Below are 18,777 nucleotides of genomic sequence, written 5' to 3' on the forward strand. Positions count from 1 at the left end.
AGCTTCAGTGCCTCATTTATAAAATGGATATAATGACACCTGTCTTACAGGTTTCTTGGTAAGGATTCAATTCAGCAGTATATTTTGAGGACTATAAGGTATACACACCAGTGAACAACCAGGGTCACTGCCCCCAGTGAGTTGCAGAGCAAACCAAAGGTCACAAACTGACATGGGCTAAATCTGATCCACTGGCATGTTGATTTTTGTCTTCGTGGTGTTTGTTTTTGTATTATTAATAAGATTTATGGCTGCCCTTGGGAAACTGAAAGTTCATTAACACAGGGTCAGTGCATTCCTACAGTTGCCAGGAGCTTAGAGGTGGCCATGCCTGTGGGAGCAGGGCTGGGTGCTCATGTCCCCACACAGTCCATCCATCTGCTTCCCTTGGTAGGCATGGCCTCTCAGCCTCTGTGGCTAAAGTCCCTAATCTAGATCATGTTTTAAACAACAGGTACATGCCTGTCAGAGAGGGGTTCTTTTATTGCTGCTGAGATTTTGTGGTTGTATTAACACATGTATTTAGTGATCTCAGATCTTAGAACAGTGACAAGTAGCCCTTGATCCCACAGCTGCTGGGAACCTTTGGCCCAAGAATCTCTTAGATTCAACATTTGTTTCACCAAGAATCTAAGCGCCACGAAGGCAAGATGGTCTGCTGTTATCTGTTGTGTCCTTGTAATGTGTATTATTGAATATTAATCCATGTCAAAAACCTGGAACCCTACCATTTGCTTTGCAAGGGTGTCAAGGGTGGTACAGGGAGAGCCTAACTGTCACCCTCACTTAAGGCTCTCAGACTGGAGCCCTAATTTCATGGCATTCCCTGGGGGAAATGGAAAAGAGCACATTGGGGCTGATGGTTAGGCTCCAGGTCACCCCGGGATGAAGGCTCTTCACTAACGATGGGACAGGTGGGCGATGTCTAGCCTTCAGCGGAGTGCCCTATGGGGCAGTGACTTTGTTCTGAGCAGTCAAGTAGCTGAAAGGTTGTTCCTCAACTCGAGTCACTTATAACGGTCAGCGGATGCGAACCATTTCAAAACAGATCCATCTACTCAGTGCATGAAATATCACGAAAAACCTGGCAAAGCCAATGTTTGTATCTCGAGTTTGGACCTCTCATCTGAATCCCTTACCTGCTGTTATCTGTTGTATCCAAGTAATGCCTGGCACTTTAGGTTCTCAGTAAATGTCTCTTACAAAAATAAAGAGAGCCCTACCTTCTCAGCTCAGTGCTGGCTATCACTTTTTTTTCTTACAAGCTCACCTAAGTCTGTGATCTGACTCTAGTGCTTCAAATTCTCTATCTGCAGAGCATTAGAGCAATTGATAGTACATTCTAGATCTCCAGCATGCTAACTAACACACTGCTCAGACTCCCAGGAGCACTCCACTGGCATTGTCCTTCTGGAGTGGAATTGGTTCCCAAGCTCAGTGAATGGTTTTATGTGTTGATAGTTTATCAGAAGGACGTTATCATTATCTGCCTCTTGGACTGAATACTGTATCTTGTATACTTTGGCCCTGTCTGGTTGTCACTTATGACCTAGCATATACAGGAAAATTAAGAATTAAAGCAACATTCAACCCATATTAGCACTTTATAATTTCTAAAGTTCCTTTCCTGTCTAATCCAGCTATTTCTACTCAGAAATTTGTTCCACCCACCTTTTTGGTGTCTCATAAATATTGTTACACAGTATGCTATACTATAGTGACGCTTCTGGGGGTTTCGAGGGGGTGTGTGGAAATGCTTTTTCTCTACATCAAATGGCTCCCACGCATTTTTGCTATTTGGGTTTTTAAGCCTGTTGTGTAGAGTTTTGGGTTCTTCTTCATTCTTACTGCTTAATACTGCCATTATGCTTATCTCTGCTGGCACTTTCTTCTCTTAGTAGTTAACTGCTTATAAAATGCCAGTTAAGAAGATAATTAAGCTTGCACGAACATGTTGTTAGACTTTATGAAAATAAGACAAGGTGGCATCTCTATGAGAGAAGAATTGTTTACTCAATCATTTTTACCTCTGTCTAAATTCTTGATTTAGAGTTTCTTGATTTTTGAGATCATGGGATAAGTAACCTTAAGCTATGGATAGTGTTTCTGTAGGTGTATTGACTATGATGCTTGGCCACTCTAATATACTGATGGTAGGTTTCCAGGTTTTTGACACGGATTAATATTCAATAATACATAATGCTTGTAAAAACTATGACCCAAATAGCTGCCTCCAGCTTTCGTGGCAGCTCTTGTGGTTAACCTACCCTCCTCCTCTTTCCTCTACACTCTACATTAAAATGCCCAAGATAGTTAAAAATTTTATTTTGAGATAAATTTTATTTTTGACCCAAAGAGGTTGTAAAATCATGCAGAGAGTTCCCATGGGCCCTTCATTCAATTCAGCTTCCCCCATGATAGCATACGTAACCATAGTACATTGCCCATACCAGGAAATTGATACTGATATACATTTCTGTTGAGTCTGGTACAGACCTTTTCCATATTCCACAAACTTTTAAATGCAGATCAAGAGCCTCAGTTTTGTAAGGTAGGACCCATGTTAGAAGGCAAGGAAGAGAATGATACTAAGAGTGTGAAACCAGAATCTAGAACAGGTGATTTAGAAGGAAAGAAGAGAGAGATTGGATGTACATGAATAACTTTTACCTCATCAAAATTAAACTGATTTGTTCCTCTTATTTTGCACCAAGGGAAAACAAGGTGCCTCAGGACCACCTGGCAGCAAAGGAGAAAAGGGTGACATGGTTGTATCGAGAGTGAAAGGTGAGCCTAGTCAATCACGTAGCTCCCTGCCATTCAGTGAATGATATAGAAACCATCCTCTTGCATTCATGCCCCTTGTGACCACAGATCAGTTCTCTAACAAGATTCAGGGTTGTTGAGATTGCTTAAAATATATTCCTTGCCCCTCACATTTCTTGTGAGAATGTTGAGCCTCAAATCGTCTATCCCTTATTTGAAAACATAAAAACCATATTCGAGTCCTCATTATTGTGAATCTGGGCTTGACACAAGACCACCTTTGACTTCCCAGTGTGTTATAACATCGTGTATTAATCAAGACTATCTTGGTCATGTCAGAAACCCAGCCTGAAGTCGTTTTAGAGAAAAAAAAGTAATTTATTGACTCAAACAAAATTTGAAGCAATAGATGTAGGGTTTGCACTGGGATGGCTGGATCCAGGAGATTCTTCCTGCATCTTGCATCTTTCATTACACCATCCGCATTTCTCCCCAAGACTAGCTTTCCTGGGCCGTGGGTATACTGCCCTTCCTGCCAGAAGCTCCAAGTTCTTACAAAAATAAAGAGAGCTCTACCTTCTCAGTTCTAGTTTGAAAAAAAAAAAAATTCAAGAAGTGGACTAGCCTGGGGGCAGCGCACAACCACAGACTGCCCCCCCCATTCACCATTGCCAGGGGACGGGGCACCATGTTTGGCGCCATACAAGCAGGGGCAGATGCTATTGTGACCGGTGCCTCCACACACAGCCTCCCTGGCAGAATGAGGAAAGGAGCACTTTCCAAATAAGAGAGTCAGTGGGTTTGGCAGTTGTTATTCTCCTCTACAACTTTTGCATGGTTGTCTTCGTGTGACTGTAGTCAGCTGAGACACTCCGAGGCGTCTCTACCAGCCCACACGGAGGCAAGGTCATTGTTTTTATTTTTGTCCTGTGTTTCCTTCTACTTCACCCACTGCAGAGAAGGGCTTGAATATCTTTTGGCCTTTGTTTCCAGGGCAGAAAGGAGAAAGAGGTCTTGATGGGCTCCCAGGATGTCCAGGACGACAGGGGCAACATGGTCAGGATGGACTTCCTGGAAAAAAGGGGGATCCAGGCCCCCCAGTATGTATAACTCTTCTTGGGCTATCGAGTTTCCTTTTCTTATATGGCCACGAAGCTTCTGTTTTCCCCTTCTCAATTTAAAACTATAATGCGGTCAAGTGTCAACGTGCTAGAAATCAGAGTTGCCTTCCAGTGACTGCCACGAAAAGATGATTGTTATCAAAGGTGTGGCATAATTGCAGATGGTCTGAAATCCTGAGTAGTGGTTTAGTTATGGCAAGACTCCCTGTCCTGTCTTCGGTCTTTGTGTCATTCTCATGGTGTGTGTCTCTCTCCGGGGCCCTCACATCTCCGAAGCCCCCAGTGACCTCAGGCCTGTTCAGTTAACTCTATAGGACAGAGGATAGAACACAGGTCCTGACAATGACCTTCGGTTCTGTCCCCAGGTGAAGAGGCACATGAGGGGAGGTGGCAAGCAAGGGAGGGTCAACTAGTGCAAATCCCCTGAATTTTTACATATTGGCTGATGGGACATCCCACTGACAAGTGATATTTCTGCATTTTTCAAACACGTTTTGGGTGGAGACCCTGTGTAGGTAACAGAGGTCATAAGAAAAGACTATGAGACATGATCCAGTGCTAAGGAACTTAAAATATCTTGGGTACATGAGGCATTTTTGATTGCTTGCAATGTCACAGGAACTGAACTAGGTGTTTCATGCATATCATCAATCTTCTGAAGAGCAATTCGCTTCCAGATTTTACCATCAGAAATGGAGGCTAAGGGTATGTTACTCCAGGTCACCTACCTATCAAGTAGGCTAAACTAGAGCGAAAACCCCAGTCAGTCTTACGCCCCCCCACCAGCATATAAGTGTTTGTAAACATTTATGTAAAATATGAATAAGAAGCTGAGTTAATCATTTAAAATTACGTTTGCTACTGAGTCTCCTGGAATTATGAGGTTTTTCTGTGTGTTCCTATAGCTTATGACAATGAGTGCTTTGAACTCATGGACTAGCAAAGATTGCTAACTGACTCATGGTGCAAACATTCCCAGGGGGATCATGAAGACGCATTCCCAGGTGATGAAGGGTCTCCTGGACCGCCGGGCCCCCCGGGCAGAGCAGGACCTCAGGGACAGCCAGGTTTGGGATTTCCTGGCCCACCAGGAGAGAGAGGGCCACCGGGAGCTCCAGGCCGCCCTGGCGAGAGGGGCCTCGAGGGCTTGAAGGGTCAGAAAGGTAATTTTGAATGTTTTGTGTTACAGAATGGCAAGGGAAATAATGGAAGCTAAGGTGATCCTCTCTCCCGGGCAAAGTTATTATAGCTATGGTTAGAACTGCTAAATAACATTCCTTCTAGCTGTTGTTCAAACCTTGATTGTTGTCTAATAAAAACATTATAGCGCAATCAATATTTAAAACAAATTCTTAAAATACTAAAATGTCTTTGTTGCTATATTTGTCTGGCATAGCAAAATTGCCTGTCATTCATTTCTCAGTACCAATGCGTGCAATCTGTATTAAATTTACATACGTATTCAAAATATCTATTTGTTTACAATCTTTTGAGACAGTGTGGTGTATCTTAATAAAAAACACTAGTATTTCACTTTAAAAATACATCATTGTCCTTGAAAACCCATGTGTAAGCATTCTAGGAAGAAAAACAAGGAAGGGATTTCAAATATATTTGACAGTTATCTGAATTTAAACAGTAAAGTGACTTGCAGTATTAGAGCGGAAAGCTTTTGAAAAGCCTAGAGAAAGATTTATTTAAGATTTTTCTCCTTTGTAACATGTACATATGCCTTGGGTTACATTATTAATTGTGAAGTTTTAGAATTGAGATAGTATCGTTGGTTCTTGCTTTGAAAACATAGGCAATAATTTGGTCCTCAATAAGGCTTAAGGTTATGTTCTGGATCCATCAGAATCTAACATTATTTTTATTCAGTTGATACATTTTTGATTTGAGAGCATATGAAGTGATACATTATAATCCATTCGTTCTCTTATAAAAGAGAAACATTCCATTTCAAAGGGGGAGGGAACCAAGAGGCACAAGCTTTGGAGTCTTCCTGTCTTCACCAGCGAAAATGGGGGGGTGACAGTGACCACAGTGCAGGGTCATTAACAAAACCAAGAGACGATACATGTGAAGGCCCAGATCCATGGCAGACCCTCCGGAAATGGCAACTGGCATTGATACCTCACCGAATGTCCGCATCTTCACAGCCCTCCCACACCCAAACCAGAAGTCCAGTCCTCTGAGCTCACTCTTCGATGTCACTCCTACTTCATGATTTGCCAGGTCTTCCGATTCCATTGTATTGGGTATCATTGGGCCTGTCAATACATTATTTTTTTTTCTAGGCTATTAAAACTGATACTTCTTGGGATTTTCCTTATTCCCCTTATGTTCATAGCTGTCTGAGAGTTGAAGCTCAGATTTCAGGACCCATCTTTTAGAAATTCAGAGTAAAGTAGTTCAGATGATCTAAGGATACTTGGGAGTCTTCTTTTCCCTTGAGATCCACATATACAATATGAAAAAATATCTTGATTGAGTTATCATTGAGATTGACTTTACGTGGGGTTATTGGTTGTGTGAACGCCACTTTGTTTGTTTGTTTTCATTCCAGGCGATACAATTTCTTGTAACGTCACCTACCCTGGGAGGCCAGGGCCCCCAGGATTTGATGGGCCTCCAGGTAGGATCAATGAGAAATTGCTGTTTTACACATTCCCCAGAGTAAAGGAACTGGTAAGACAGATGAACCGATAGTTAATCATCTGGCAACTAGTGAGGATAATTATCATCAGGTTTTGAGGGACTCTGGGAAAACAGCATTTGTGGTAAGTCACACTGGGGCTCAAGTCTACTGGTTTGGACATACTCTAGGTGGGGTTGTTTGTTTTATTTTTTTAATCTCTATGCAACAAAATTTACCTTGATGTGATCACGTATCAGTAGAAACGTCTGCCCTTTGAGGATTTTAAAACTGTACCTTCTTTCTTTTCTTATGCCCCAAGAGTGAAAAATGATAATGTGTTTAGTGATTGTAAATTTTACTCTATTCTGCTTTCCAAGCCTCAAGGGATGTGAACACTCAAATTTTAAGATGGCAGTTATACCTCCTTTAAAGTTATTTTAGCTGAGAGAACTTCCAGTAGGAAATCACAGAACGTTTAAAAAAAAAAAAATCTCGGTTCCTTTTGCAGGTGCTTCTTGCCTGTACGTCCTTTGAGGGCAATATAGTAAGGTGCAGGGAAATAGATTTTGGCCTTTATCCCGGTGGTTTCTTAGCAGGCCACATGCTGGCTGCCATCTCCTTCCTCCTGCAAGGAGGAGCTATGCTTGAATATTTGTGTTGAGACGCAGCATGGGAAGGCACCAAAAGATTCATCAGAGTGGTGGTATATGTCTCAAAGGCTTTTAGGGAGAATCCTTTAAAGTATGGCTTCTGAGAAAGTGCATTAACAAAATCACTCTCTTTGGAACACTTACCTGGAGCACACGATTCATAAAATGATTATGTAAACCAGGTGAGGCGACATCATTACTTACAAAGGTAGAAATACTCTGAAAAAGACAGCATAGATTCTTTTTAAATCAGTTGATTTTGTTCTCATTTGATTTGTGTTTTATTGAGCCTGTGTTTTGTTATTATTATTTAGGACCAAAGGGATTTCCAGGTCCTCGGGGCACTCCGGGGTTGAGGTGTTTGGATGGGCAAAAAGGTCAGCGTGGCAAACCAGGAATATCAGAAATACCTGGTCCACCTGGTAAATAAGTGTTTTTCATTTAAGAATGTGTATATGCCTCCTAAACTCAATGAGCTTAGTAAGCAGATGGCCCAGGGAGCCCTACATAATGGCGGGGGGGTGTTTTCTCTTGAAACCTTAAGCTCTTAGCTATGTTTTGATAACTTTTAGGTGCTGGTAATTTTGTAAATTCTCAGGGCTCCTTCTACCTGAAGCATGAGTTCCAGCCTATTATTGGTCTGTTATTTGATAGAAACTGCTCAGTCCAGACAGACTGTCAGTGAATGAAAGCAATGAGGGAAACATCGTTGGCTTCTAGGAGATACAAAATCACAATGTATTTTCTTACAAAAGGTGGCAAAGCAACATTGCCTAGTAAGTTACTCTTAATTTTAGTTAATACTCTTGTATTTTTAAAAAATGTGTTTTTATCATAGTATTAGCTTCCCATTCGTATTGGTTCTATATTTGTACATTTAAAAATTTAAACTATGTTTTTCAATAGGGTTTCGTGGTGAAATGGGCGATCCGGGTTTTGGAGGTGAAGAGGGGTCCTCCCTTCTTGGGCCCCCAGGCTTGCCCGGTTCTCGTGGAGCAAATGGTCAGAAAGGAGTCATGGGAGACACTGCCTATGGCCAACCAGGTGCCCCAGGAAAGAGAGGTCTTTCAGGAGTGCCAGGGGCCGAAGGACACAGAGGTGACCCAGGACCTCCAGGTTTTGCAGGTATGAGGGCCGCTCTGTCCCTGTGGTTCGTAAAGCTGGCTCAGCTCTGGAACAGGTCACTGAAGAGTCTTTAGACTATCTAGCCATAGAAATCTAGAATGCAAAATTTCCCCCCTAACATCGTCCCTCATAAGTGAGCCCTGGTCACATTTCAAGGAACCTGCATCCATAGCACTGCCTTTGCATCTTAGGGGTTGTTTTCAAATTCAGGGCAGCCCACTGTGGCTCAGTCCATTCAGGTTGATTCCGCAGCTCCTGGACATCTGTCTGCTTCGGACTCAGGATAGCGTGTGAGCACTGTAAACGCCCAAGGAGCAGGCACCGGATCACCTGCCCACTGCCAAGGCCAGGTTGAAGGAGGACAGACTGCAAGAGGAGGCGCAGCTCAGCGGGGGGGCAGAGCAGTGTGCGACGGTGTTCAGGGAAGCTGACTGTGGGCTGGGCCCTGGCAGGCACACTGTGTTATTTGGACAGGTGACAGGGTGGAGGGACTCTCATTCCAGCAGGGGCAGCGGGCGAGGAAGGTGGGAGGATGGTCCTGGCACTGACTTACATCTGTTTCCAAAATCACTAAGGATTCCTCAGGATCCTCAGTACAAGTCTTTAATGTATTTAACAGGAACCCTGGGCCAGGGTCCTTAAAAATCATCATCTTCGGGGCCCCAGTCTCAGGAATTTTGATTCATTACATCGGAATTGGCTGGGTCCCAGCAGTCCAGCCCCTTGGGTGATGGTGACCAAGAGTGGACCCCAGACCAGACTTTTACAAACACTGTTCTGGTTCTTTTCGAACAGTAGACGGGACAGTATTTATTAGGTATCCGCAATCATATCCTAGTACAGAGCAAGTGGAGGGCAGGGGACTGAGTCACCTTCTCTGTCACCGGGGAACTTACTCACTCTGTAGTTGGTAAGTCAAAATATTCAATACAAAACCTCAATTAGTTGGAAAGTAACAGGAGAATACATTCTGTGAGTCAATGAAAAATATTTTGACTTATTAATCCTACTCTCTCACTTATGACAATGTATCTAAGGAAAGTGTTCAGCAGAAGATAAACGTTATTGTGAAAATACTCTTGTATCATCCACAATAGGTGAACAAATGGGAACAATAAAGAGAGTTAAGTAATATACACACACACTCAAAGGAATACCATTCAGCTATTTTCAACTAAAATTTTATTTATAAAGAATATAACAAAGTGGAAAAGATTTGCAGATTAATATGCAATGTGAAATAATCCAACAATTGTGTGCTGTGATTACTACTTGAAAAATGTAAACATATGAACAGAAGTATAATGAAAACATAGAAAAATAGAATAGACTTTTAGGTTAGGGCATGGGATGATGGGGCGATTGATTTTTTTTTTCCTGAAAATTATTACTCTGCCTTTCCAATATATAGAAATTTAAGAGTTCAAGCGATGAAATAGCTTACAAAAAGCACATCCATAAACTGCAAACCGGGTGTGTAAGCACTGTGGAGATTTGGTGTAATGTGAGAGGTTAATTAAAATCAAGAAGAACTGCATGGTGTTTAAATTTGCCCAAGCAACTTCTTTGTTGCCTACGCAACCGTAACAAGTAACTCTATTAGTAATGCATGGTTTTCCCATTCATTTGGAGCTCACTACCATCCAGGATAAGAAAATCCTTTGAGAGACTTCGCTCGTTTGAGCCCTGAACTGGATGGAAATGCTTGTTTCTGGTATTGCTACGCATGCCCCCGTTGTGGTAGGCTGACTCCCTAGTTTCATACCAAGAGTGTCACGAGTGCGTTGTATCATTTCAGGGCCAGCTGGTAGGCCGGGATTCCCAGGTCTCAAAGGTCCCAGAGGCAGAGAGGGAAGTGCTGGGTTTCCAGGAATCCCAGGTCCACCTGCTCATTCCTGCAAAGGAGGCGCCCCAGGGATAGCAGGACCACCGGGAGTCCCCGGGGCTCCAGGCCAACCAGGTAAGTGTGAGCATGCACCAAGCCCTGTGAAGAGTCTGGGACTTGACCCTACTTACAGAGGAATGAGCCCACCTGCTGCTCTTTTATGGAGCAGCACAACCAAGACCCTGCAGCAGAGATGAAGGACTTTCCTGTTCTAGAACGGCAAGTGGCATGTGCTTCCTGGTCGTTCGGGTCATTTCCCCTTGTCACCATAGTCTCACGGGGACACCGAAGTGGGGCTTGGGGATGTTGCACACTGCACGCGCAGTGGGTCCCAGGATCCACGAGGAGCACTGAGCCTGGGGAGCTGCTGCTTTATAGCTGCGGGCAGGACAGCCTGCTCCTTATGCTGGGGCAGGTGCTGTGTCATCCGTGGGCAGCACACACAAGCTTGAGAGCTAGCCCAATTCTAGCCCGTAAAGAGCGGCCAGGACCTTGTATCTTTGGTGCACCCAGCAAGACATGTAGGGGCTCAAGAGACCCAGGAAGAAGTGTGTCTCAACCCAAGGTGCTAGAGGGCTGTTTCCAGTGTGATCTTCATTTCACCATTTGGTTTATCACCTGTTATTTAAATCCTATTGCATTTATCCAAAAATGGCAGCAAAATGCCCTCTGAATGGATCAAAATGAGATTGGAGCAAACCCTGCCACTACAGCTTTATTTCTAGCACCAGTAAAAACTAGATGATGTTGCTGTGATTTCTACAGTTCTCTCTGGTGAACAACCTGACCAAGTTCACTTGGCCAGAGCTGCAGGAAACATCTGGAAAGTTTGCTTCCATTGGTTTCAAGAGTAAATACAAATAATATTTTTGTTCTTCACCCTTACCCACTTTCCATTTTTATTTTTTATTTTTTTTAATTTTTATTTATTTATTTGAGAGAGTGAGAATGGAGAGAGAGCATATGAGAGGGGGAGGGTCAGAGGGAGAAGCAGACTCCCCGCTGAGCAGGGAGCCCGACGTGGGACTCGATCCCGGGACTCCAGGATCATGACCTGAGCCGAAGGCAGTCGCTTAACCAACTGAGCCACCCAGGCGCCCGCCACTTTCCATTTTTAAAATGCCCACTTTCCATTTTTAAAATGCTCTTTATAGTAATCGTGTATCTCTACTGGGAAATATTTATTCAAGCAATGTGCCTTTCTTTTTATAGCAGCCAGAAAAAAGACATTCTGAGGCTGATGGAGAATTGCCACTGTGGGTTGAGCTGATAAACATTGTTTGTTTCATAGGAACGGATACACAATTTAAGCTATCGGAAACTTTTTTTCCTGCCTGTGTGTGAAGCCGGTGTTAGGTCTTCACATGTTGCTGTGCTTGTGTTTTTTCTCAGGTGCCCCAGGTTGGAAAGGACAGCGAGGGGATGTGGGGCCTCCTGGTCCATCTGGAATGAAGGGCCTCCCAGGAGTCCCGGGACGGCCAGGGGCACATGGTCCCCTAGGACTTCCAGGTGTCCCAGGCCCTTCAGGGGATGATGGACTGCCTGGTCTTCCAGGCCCAAAGGGTGGGTAGCGCTCTTCCATTATTTACCCCGATTTTATAAACTTGAAATCCACTGCCAGGTGAAGACTATTACATACGATCATACTATTGAATTACTGTTATTTCAGCCTGATTTTGTCCTTCTCTTAGTGACAGCTCCCTTCTTCTTATCCCCTATATTGGTATTTCCAGTGGCAGAATGTTTTGGCGTATGTAAATGGGAGAAGGTGCGTAGGGAGATTAAGCCCACAGCACCCACAAACACTTCTGCTCAACACACTAGGTAGAGCAGATCCGGTGTCGGGTCAGGGCTAATGTACTTCCACATCAGATGAGCCCCCACCCGCCAACCCCCCATCCCCCCCACGTCTTAAAGCATTATAAGATCAGGACTCAGAAACGTAAAGGCCCCCAGCCCTGTGGGGTGGAAAGCTGAGTAGGAGGGCACAGCCAATACATGCGGCGGGGCTGATAGCAGTGGTTCACCTTCAGTACAAACTGAGGTCCGAGGGAGGGCAAATCTCCACGCCGACGACAAGGAACACAGACCTAAGAAGCATGCTAGCTTTTAAAATGACAAATTCATGTTCTCATTTCATCAGGATCCCAGGGGCTGCCTGGCTTCCCCGGTTTCCCGGGGGAAAGAGGAAAGCCTGGCCCCGAGGGACGTGCTGGCCGGAAGGGGGACCCGGGAGAGGACGGTCGGCCTGGCTTCCTCGGAGACCGTGGGGTGAAAGGTGCCAAAGGTAAATGCACTTGACCGCACGATGATGCCACATCGGTGGTTTTGGTATTTGATCAGAACGTGTAGAGATGGTCTTTGAAAAATAAATGGGACTGTCCTGCAGCTTGGATTCCTCTTCCTTTTGGATTGCTGGTGTTTGTTTTAAAATCTTAAACCAAATTCATTTTCCAACCTCTCAGTCTTATTGCATATAACTGATAAATGAATTGCTCTATTAATAGAAAAAAATAACAAGTGCTTTGATACATGGCTATTGGGTTGGAAAGAACCTTCTCACCGGTTGGGAAGGGGGTGAGGCCCCTAGTCTCTGTTTCAATCTTTTCTTTTTTTTTTTTGTAAAAAAAAAAAAATACTTTTTTTTTGGTAAAGAGCCAGATAGTAAATATTGCAGGCCCCTCTCATCCCTGTTGAAACCACTCAGCTCAGCTTCTGTAGCATGGAAGCAGCCAGAGATTGCATGGAAACACGCTAATATAACTTACATTCCAATGGAATTTTCTTCATGGACACTGAAATTTAAACTTCATTTATTTCACGTCACAAAATGTTATTCCCATTTTGAGTTCTATCCCCTAATAATTTAAAAGAGTAAAAACCATAGCTCACGGATTATACGTAAACTGGCCACAGGTGGGATTTGGCTCTCAGGTTGTAACTTGCCAACCTCTGAAATAGAGTAAGTCCACTTTCATCTGAGCCATGAGTTATGCCTTCCCGGCTTCCTTTAAAGGAAGAGTTTTCAGGGCACCCTGGTGCCTCAGTCGGTTAAGTGTCCGACTCTTGATTTTGGCTCAGGTCATGATCTCGGGGTCCTGAGACCCAGCCCTCTGTCAGGCTCCAGATTCAGTGGGGAGTAAGGCGGTCCTGTTTGAGATTCTCTCCCTCTCCTTCTGCCTCTCTGCCTGCTCATGCTCTCTCTCTCTCTCTCTAAAATAAATAATAAATCTTTAAAAAAAATGAAAGTTTTCAAATAAATAAAATCTTAAAAAATAGTTTTCCTTACTATTAAAAAATAAAGAATTCTAGATTACTGGTATAAATGTTCTGTGTCCATCCCTATTACATATTTACTTTTACCACTTAGCTAGGAGGCCACAGTGAGTGAAGGTAAAATCTCATTTCCAGTATCGAGAATGAATGCTTGACAATTTGAGAAACAAGTTTTTTGTCCTTAAAGCCCATTGGATAAATAGCCTCTTATATAATTTAAATTACTTTTACTTCTCAGTGGATTGATTCTGCTCTTATTTTTGTTTTACTAGCCTGTAAATTTTTTTATAAAAGAATCAAGGGATCAGAGTCACTCTTAGCTAGCTTAGATTAGGTGATGTTTGCTATGCTAGTATGGTCTCCAAAATAAAACAAATTTAAGAAACTGATATTACACTGTACGTTAACTAACTGGAATTTAAATAAAAACTTTTTAAAAAAATGCCCTGATTTGTGTTTGCTCCCGTGGTGGAAATACTCCCACCATGGCTGATTTAAAGCTGCCAGCACTTTAATAACTGGTTTACAAAAATCTTGGCTTATTAATAATTGGCTCTCACCATGCTGGTATGAGCCCACTTGAGCACTCTTCTACAACTGGACAGTGGTTACAAAACTCAGGTAGAAATACCGTATATTCTTCCTACCTTTCAGAATTCTCTATGTGGAGAAGCAAGTTGAAATAAATGTTCTTTTAATGTAAGGAAAACAATAGAGGCTGGGAAGGGAAAGACAGGGAACTGTAAAATATGAGATGGGAAGTTCATGTTTTACTGGATGAAGAGACATATTTTAGATTTGGGACTTTTCAAGCCTATCTGTTTTCACCTAAAACTCGGAGACCCATTTTGCTGAATTTAGCAAATATCCACTGATCACTGCCTGTACTCCAGACCCTGTTGCTGGACACATTGGGAGGGGGATGTAAAAAGGTATGGCCCTTCTTTTGGGAAATCCACTGACAGTGATACTGTGCAAGCTATAAACATAAATATGGTTTAGGAAATGAAATGTGGATTTGCAAACTGGACCTGAAGTGTCGTAACAGAAGAATCACGTGTGTGGTGCTTCTGTTTGTTCTTCTCTTGCATAATTAATATCTGAAGGAGAGAGAGGACCCCCAGGAGATGAAGGAGAGATGGCTATCATTTCCCAAAAGGGGAAAACTGGGGAACCCGGACCTCCGGGAGATGATGGATTCCCAGGAGAAGAAGGTGGGTAAAGCTCATTCTTTTTAACTGTATCAAATGAGTTGGCCTTTCTAGATCATTCAAAGAAGCATGCATAAGGGGCAGCTTTCCTAATAACGCTGAGATTGGAGAAGGTCACTTTTTTTAGATACAAATATACCCGGATTAACCTCGTGCTGCATTTTTCCTTGGCTTTTCCATGCCAGAACTTAGTTAAAGTTCATACATATGTATAGATTGGATATTCCAAACTAGGATCAGTCCTCAGATTGTACATCTAATACCAGTTCCAGCTTTCCAGTACCCCCAGCTGTGGTGACTGGTATTAAAACAAGTAACACAGTGATGACTGTCCAGGTCGTTTGACCCATGCTTCTCCATCTTCCGCCTGCCCACAAACCCCTGGGGCTCTTGTGAAAATGCGGATTCTGGATTGGCAGGTCTGGGGCAGGCCCCACTCTGCTTTTCTAACAAGCACCCCAATGCCTGTGCTCCCCAGAAACAGAACGTGGCAAGGATTTTGGCCACCACGTTTGTATTCTCTTGCCCCCCAAGTTCAGGTTTAGTCCGCGTGAGGCCCGGGCTCTTGTCTTGGCTCCCTCCTTAACTAGTTGTGAGGGGGCGAATGCTTTCTAACTGAGCTAGGTAAGTTCTTCATTTGTGAGACGAGCGTGTGACAAAGCAGATGGGTGACCCTGCAGGCTCATTTCCTCCCTTGGAGTCCCTTCCTTCCTCCCTGAGTCAGTTCATGGGCGCTTCTTTCCCAGTGAGGTCACTGAAGCCCAAAACCATCACGATGGGGGCTTAGGGCAGGAACCAGGACTCCCCAAAACCTTGGGCTTCGTCTCCTAAATAGAGGACCCAAACCCTCAGCCTCACTACTGCCCCACCCAGGATTTCCTCCAAGAGGTTTGTCACCCTTGTAACCCCACCAGGTGATAAAGGCGATCCTGGGATGCAGGGCAGGAAAGGAGAGCTGGGAAGACACGGAGCACCTGGATTTCACAGAGGGGAGCCTGGTAGAACTGGGCAGCCAGGGCTTCCTGGCTCTGCAGGCCCCCCAGGCTCCCCTGGGCCAAGAGGGATTATTGGTTTTCCGGGATTTCCAGGTGACCAGGTAAGTGGCTTTGGTTGGGGAGGAAAGAAATAGTACAACCCTTTTGCTCTTGGATGCCCATAGGAGTCATAATTTGCCAGTGTACATCATTGCTCTTTGACTGGCTTTTAGAATGTAAGCGAAAAGAATGGAAGCTTCTGGAAGGCCATGGTGTGACTATAATTTCTGAGCAGTGCTCATGCCTGTTTTCTCGTGACGGATGACGGAGTCACTCACTCCGCATACTACCCTCCCCCACCAAGCCGTTTAAACAGCTCTACAGAAACTTTCCTCATGACTACTGGTTTATCAGAGTACAGAGTCTTCTGAAAAATAACCCAAATTCCAGTGTCTAAATCTTCCTATCTGGTTGCAGATATCACAGATTTTGCTGTAAATACCTTTGGTCTTTAAAACCATGAGTAAAATACCCCACTGAGAAGCCAGGAGGTACAATATGTGTCATAGCCTACATCACAACTTCTAGAAGATGAATATAATTTACCACCCATCTTTTGGAATCAAATAGATTTTTCAAGTTTTTGGTAAAAAAAAAAAGTCTTCTAACATTTTATTTGGTATTAATTTGCTCATTCAAACCTCAAGATTCAAATTATGTGATAACATTTACTGTTTTGTAATCAAAAATAGAGAATTGGATGCTCCCTGTTGGTACCTCTAATACTGGAGTTTTAGTCACTTTTTAAAAAGCTAGACACATGTATTAGTATGCCTGCGATGCACTTCTGATTTTCTTTACCACTGCGAATATATGGAAATTGGTTATGGAAGATTATAACTGGATAATGTTATGAATATGTCATTTGTATTTGAAACCAAATTAAAGTCTTTTGTTAAACTGTCAGGGTGAGCCAGGTTCTCCAGGGTCCCCCGGACGTTCAGGAATTGATGGAATGAGAGGACCTAAAGGTATGCTTTGGACAGACGGCAGCCATCCACCAAGTTCATAGTCCTGGGTGTTTGTAATATTGTGAGCATGCACATTTGGTATGAAAATTAAAGTATATCCAACAAACTGCAACATCCAAGGGCTTCTTTTTTACTTTTTCTTTTTTAAGTTTTTATTTAAATTCCAGTTAGTTAGCATACAGTGTAATATTAGCTTCAGGTGTATAATACAGTGATTCAACACGCCCATACATCCCCCGGTGCTCGTCACAAGTGCCCTCCTGCACCCCCATCTCCTATTTCACCCATCCCCCACCCACCTCCCTTCTGGTAACCAGCAGTTTGTTCTCTGTAGGTAAGAGGCTGTTTCTTGGTTTGCCCCCCTTCTCTCTCTTTTTCCCCTTTGCTCATTTGTTTCTTAAATTCCACATATGAGTGAAATCATATGGTATTTGTCTTTCTCCGACTGACTTATTTCACTTAGCATAATGCCCTCTAGCTCCTTCCATGTCGTTGCAAATGGCAAGATTTCATTCTTTTTACGGCTGAATAATATTCCATTGTGTGTGTGTGTATATATATATATATATATACCACATCTTTTTTATCCATTCATGAAATGCTAGATGCTTGGACTGTTTCCATAGTTTGGTTATTGTAGACAATGCTGCTATAAACATTGGGGTGCATGTATCCCTTTGAATTAGTAGTGTATTTGGGGGGTAAATACCTAGTAGTGTGATTGCTCGATCATAGGGTAGTTCTACTTTTAACTGTTTGAGGAACCTCCACACTGTTTTCCAGAGTGGCTGCCCCAGTTTGCATTCCCACCAACAGTGTAGGAGGTTTCCCCTTTCTCCACATCCTCGCCGACACCTGTTGTTTCTTGTGTTGCTGATTTTAGTCATTCTGACAGGTGTGAGGTGATATCTCATTGTAGTTTTGATTTGCATTTCCCTGACAATGAGTGATGTTGAGCATCTTTTCATGTGTCTGTTGGCTGCCTGGATGTCTTCTTTGGAGAAACGTCTCTTCTTGTCTTCTTCCCATTTTTAAATTGGATTATTCGTTTTGGGGGGCATTGTAAGGGTTTTGATATATTTTGGATTCTAATGAATTATTCATTATGGGGGTTTTGTAAGTTCTTGATATATTTTGGGTACTAACCGAGGGGTTCTTCTTAGATTCTGTTAGATAGTCAAACACTCAAGACCCAAATCATCCACATGTGTCATTCAGACCCGAGGGTAGCAGGTAGAGAACAGCATGCTTGCGAGCACACAGCTCTCTCTCCTCAGTGGGGGTCCTTGAGCAGTCTGTGTGGTGACTGAAACTTCCTAAGTGGCAGCTCAGGTACAAGGAGACCAGACCCACATTGGTGGGCAGCGTCTACCTTGGCTTGGAAGGCTCCTGCCCCACAGGACGCAATGTCTCTTCTAAAGACGGTATAAATAGGGCTTTTAGGTTCCCAGTGACAAGAGTCACAGTACACAGAGAAGGTCAGAGCCGTGACTTCCCTCCAGGTGTTAATACGTCACTTAAGAATTTCTGGGCCACATTTAATTTTCAGTTGGGTTATTTTTACCGTAAGCCAAGGGTCAACAAATGTGTTTTTTTCAAGGGTTCAGATCACAAATATTTTCAGCTCTCTGGGCTCTGTTGCAGCTACTCAACTGTGCATGAAAGCAGCCAGACAATATGCAAACAAGGGGTGTGGCTGTGTTTCGTTAAAAATTTATTTACAGAAAGCTACAGGTTAGATTTGGCTTCATAGTCTTGGTTTACCTTGTGCCAAAAACAATGCTGCCTCGTAACACAGCTGACGTTCTACTTTAATCAGATTTGTAGGGAAACAGAAACACAAAGTTACCTGTGGATAAAAATATTCTTCGAGGTTTCATTTAACTTTTATTAAGACAAACAGGCAAACAAAAATCAGGATATCTTAAACTGTGATGTTTACATAAACTCTTTTTTTTTTTTAAGATTTTATTTATTTATTTGACAGAGAGAGACACAGCGAGGGAGGGAACACAAGCAGGGGGAGTGGGGGAGGGAGAAGCAGGCTTCCCGCGGAGCAGGGAGCCCGATGTGGGGCTCGATCCCAGGACCCTGGGATCA

General features: G+C 43.3%; 1 protein-coding gene across 1 annotated transcript in view; it reads left to right on the top strand.

Annotated features, from left to right (window-relative positions):
• The window catches only part of COL4A4 (collagen type IV alpha 4 chain), a 123,097-nt gene that overhangs the window by 69,948 nt on the left and 34,372 nt on the right, over nucleotides 1-18,777 (top strand). The window contains exons 24-35 of the mRNA XM_025886840.2: nucleotides 2,715-2,787; nucleotides 3,760-3,866; nucleotides 4,867-5,050; nucleotides 6,454-6,522; nucleotides 7,490-7,597; nucleotides 8,082-8,300; nucleotides 10,099-10,260; nucleotides 11,578-11,748; nucleotides 12,329-12,472; nucleotides 14,568-14,675; nucleotides 15,587-15,768; nucleotides 16,614-16,677. Coding sequence (XP_025742625.1) covers nucleotides 2,715-2,787; nucleotides 3,760-3,866; nucleotides 4,867-5,050; nucleotides 6,454-6,522; nucleotides 7,490-7,597; nucleotides 8,082-8,300; nucleotides 10,099-10,260; nucleotides 11,578-11,748; nucleotides 12,329-12,472; nucleotides 14,568-14,675; nucleotides 15,587-15,768; nucleotides 16,614-16,677 — 1,591 coding nt within the window. The remainder of the gene's footprint in view (nucleotides 1-2,714; nucleotides 2,788-3,759; nucleotides 3,867-4,866; nucleotides 5,051-6,453; nucleotides 6,523-7,489; nucleotides 7,598-8,081; nucleotides 8,301-10,098; nucleotides 10,261-11,577; nucleotides 11,749-12,328; nucleotides 12,473-14,567; nucleotides 14,676-15,586; nucleotides 15,769-16,613; nucleotides 16,678-18,777) is intronic.

This window comes from Callorhinus ursinus, unplaced genomic scaffold (assembly GCF_003265705.2).
Source record: "Callorhinus ursinus isolate GAN/ISIS: 27379988/994484 unplaced genomic scaffold, GSC_fseal_2.0 scaffold2, whole genome shotgun sequence".
Lineage (NCBI taxonomy): Eukaryota > Metazoa > Chordata > Mammalia > Carnivora > Otariidae > Callorhinus > Callorhinus ursinus.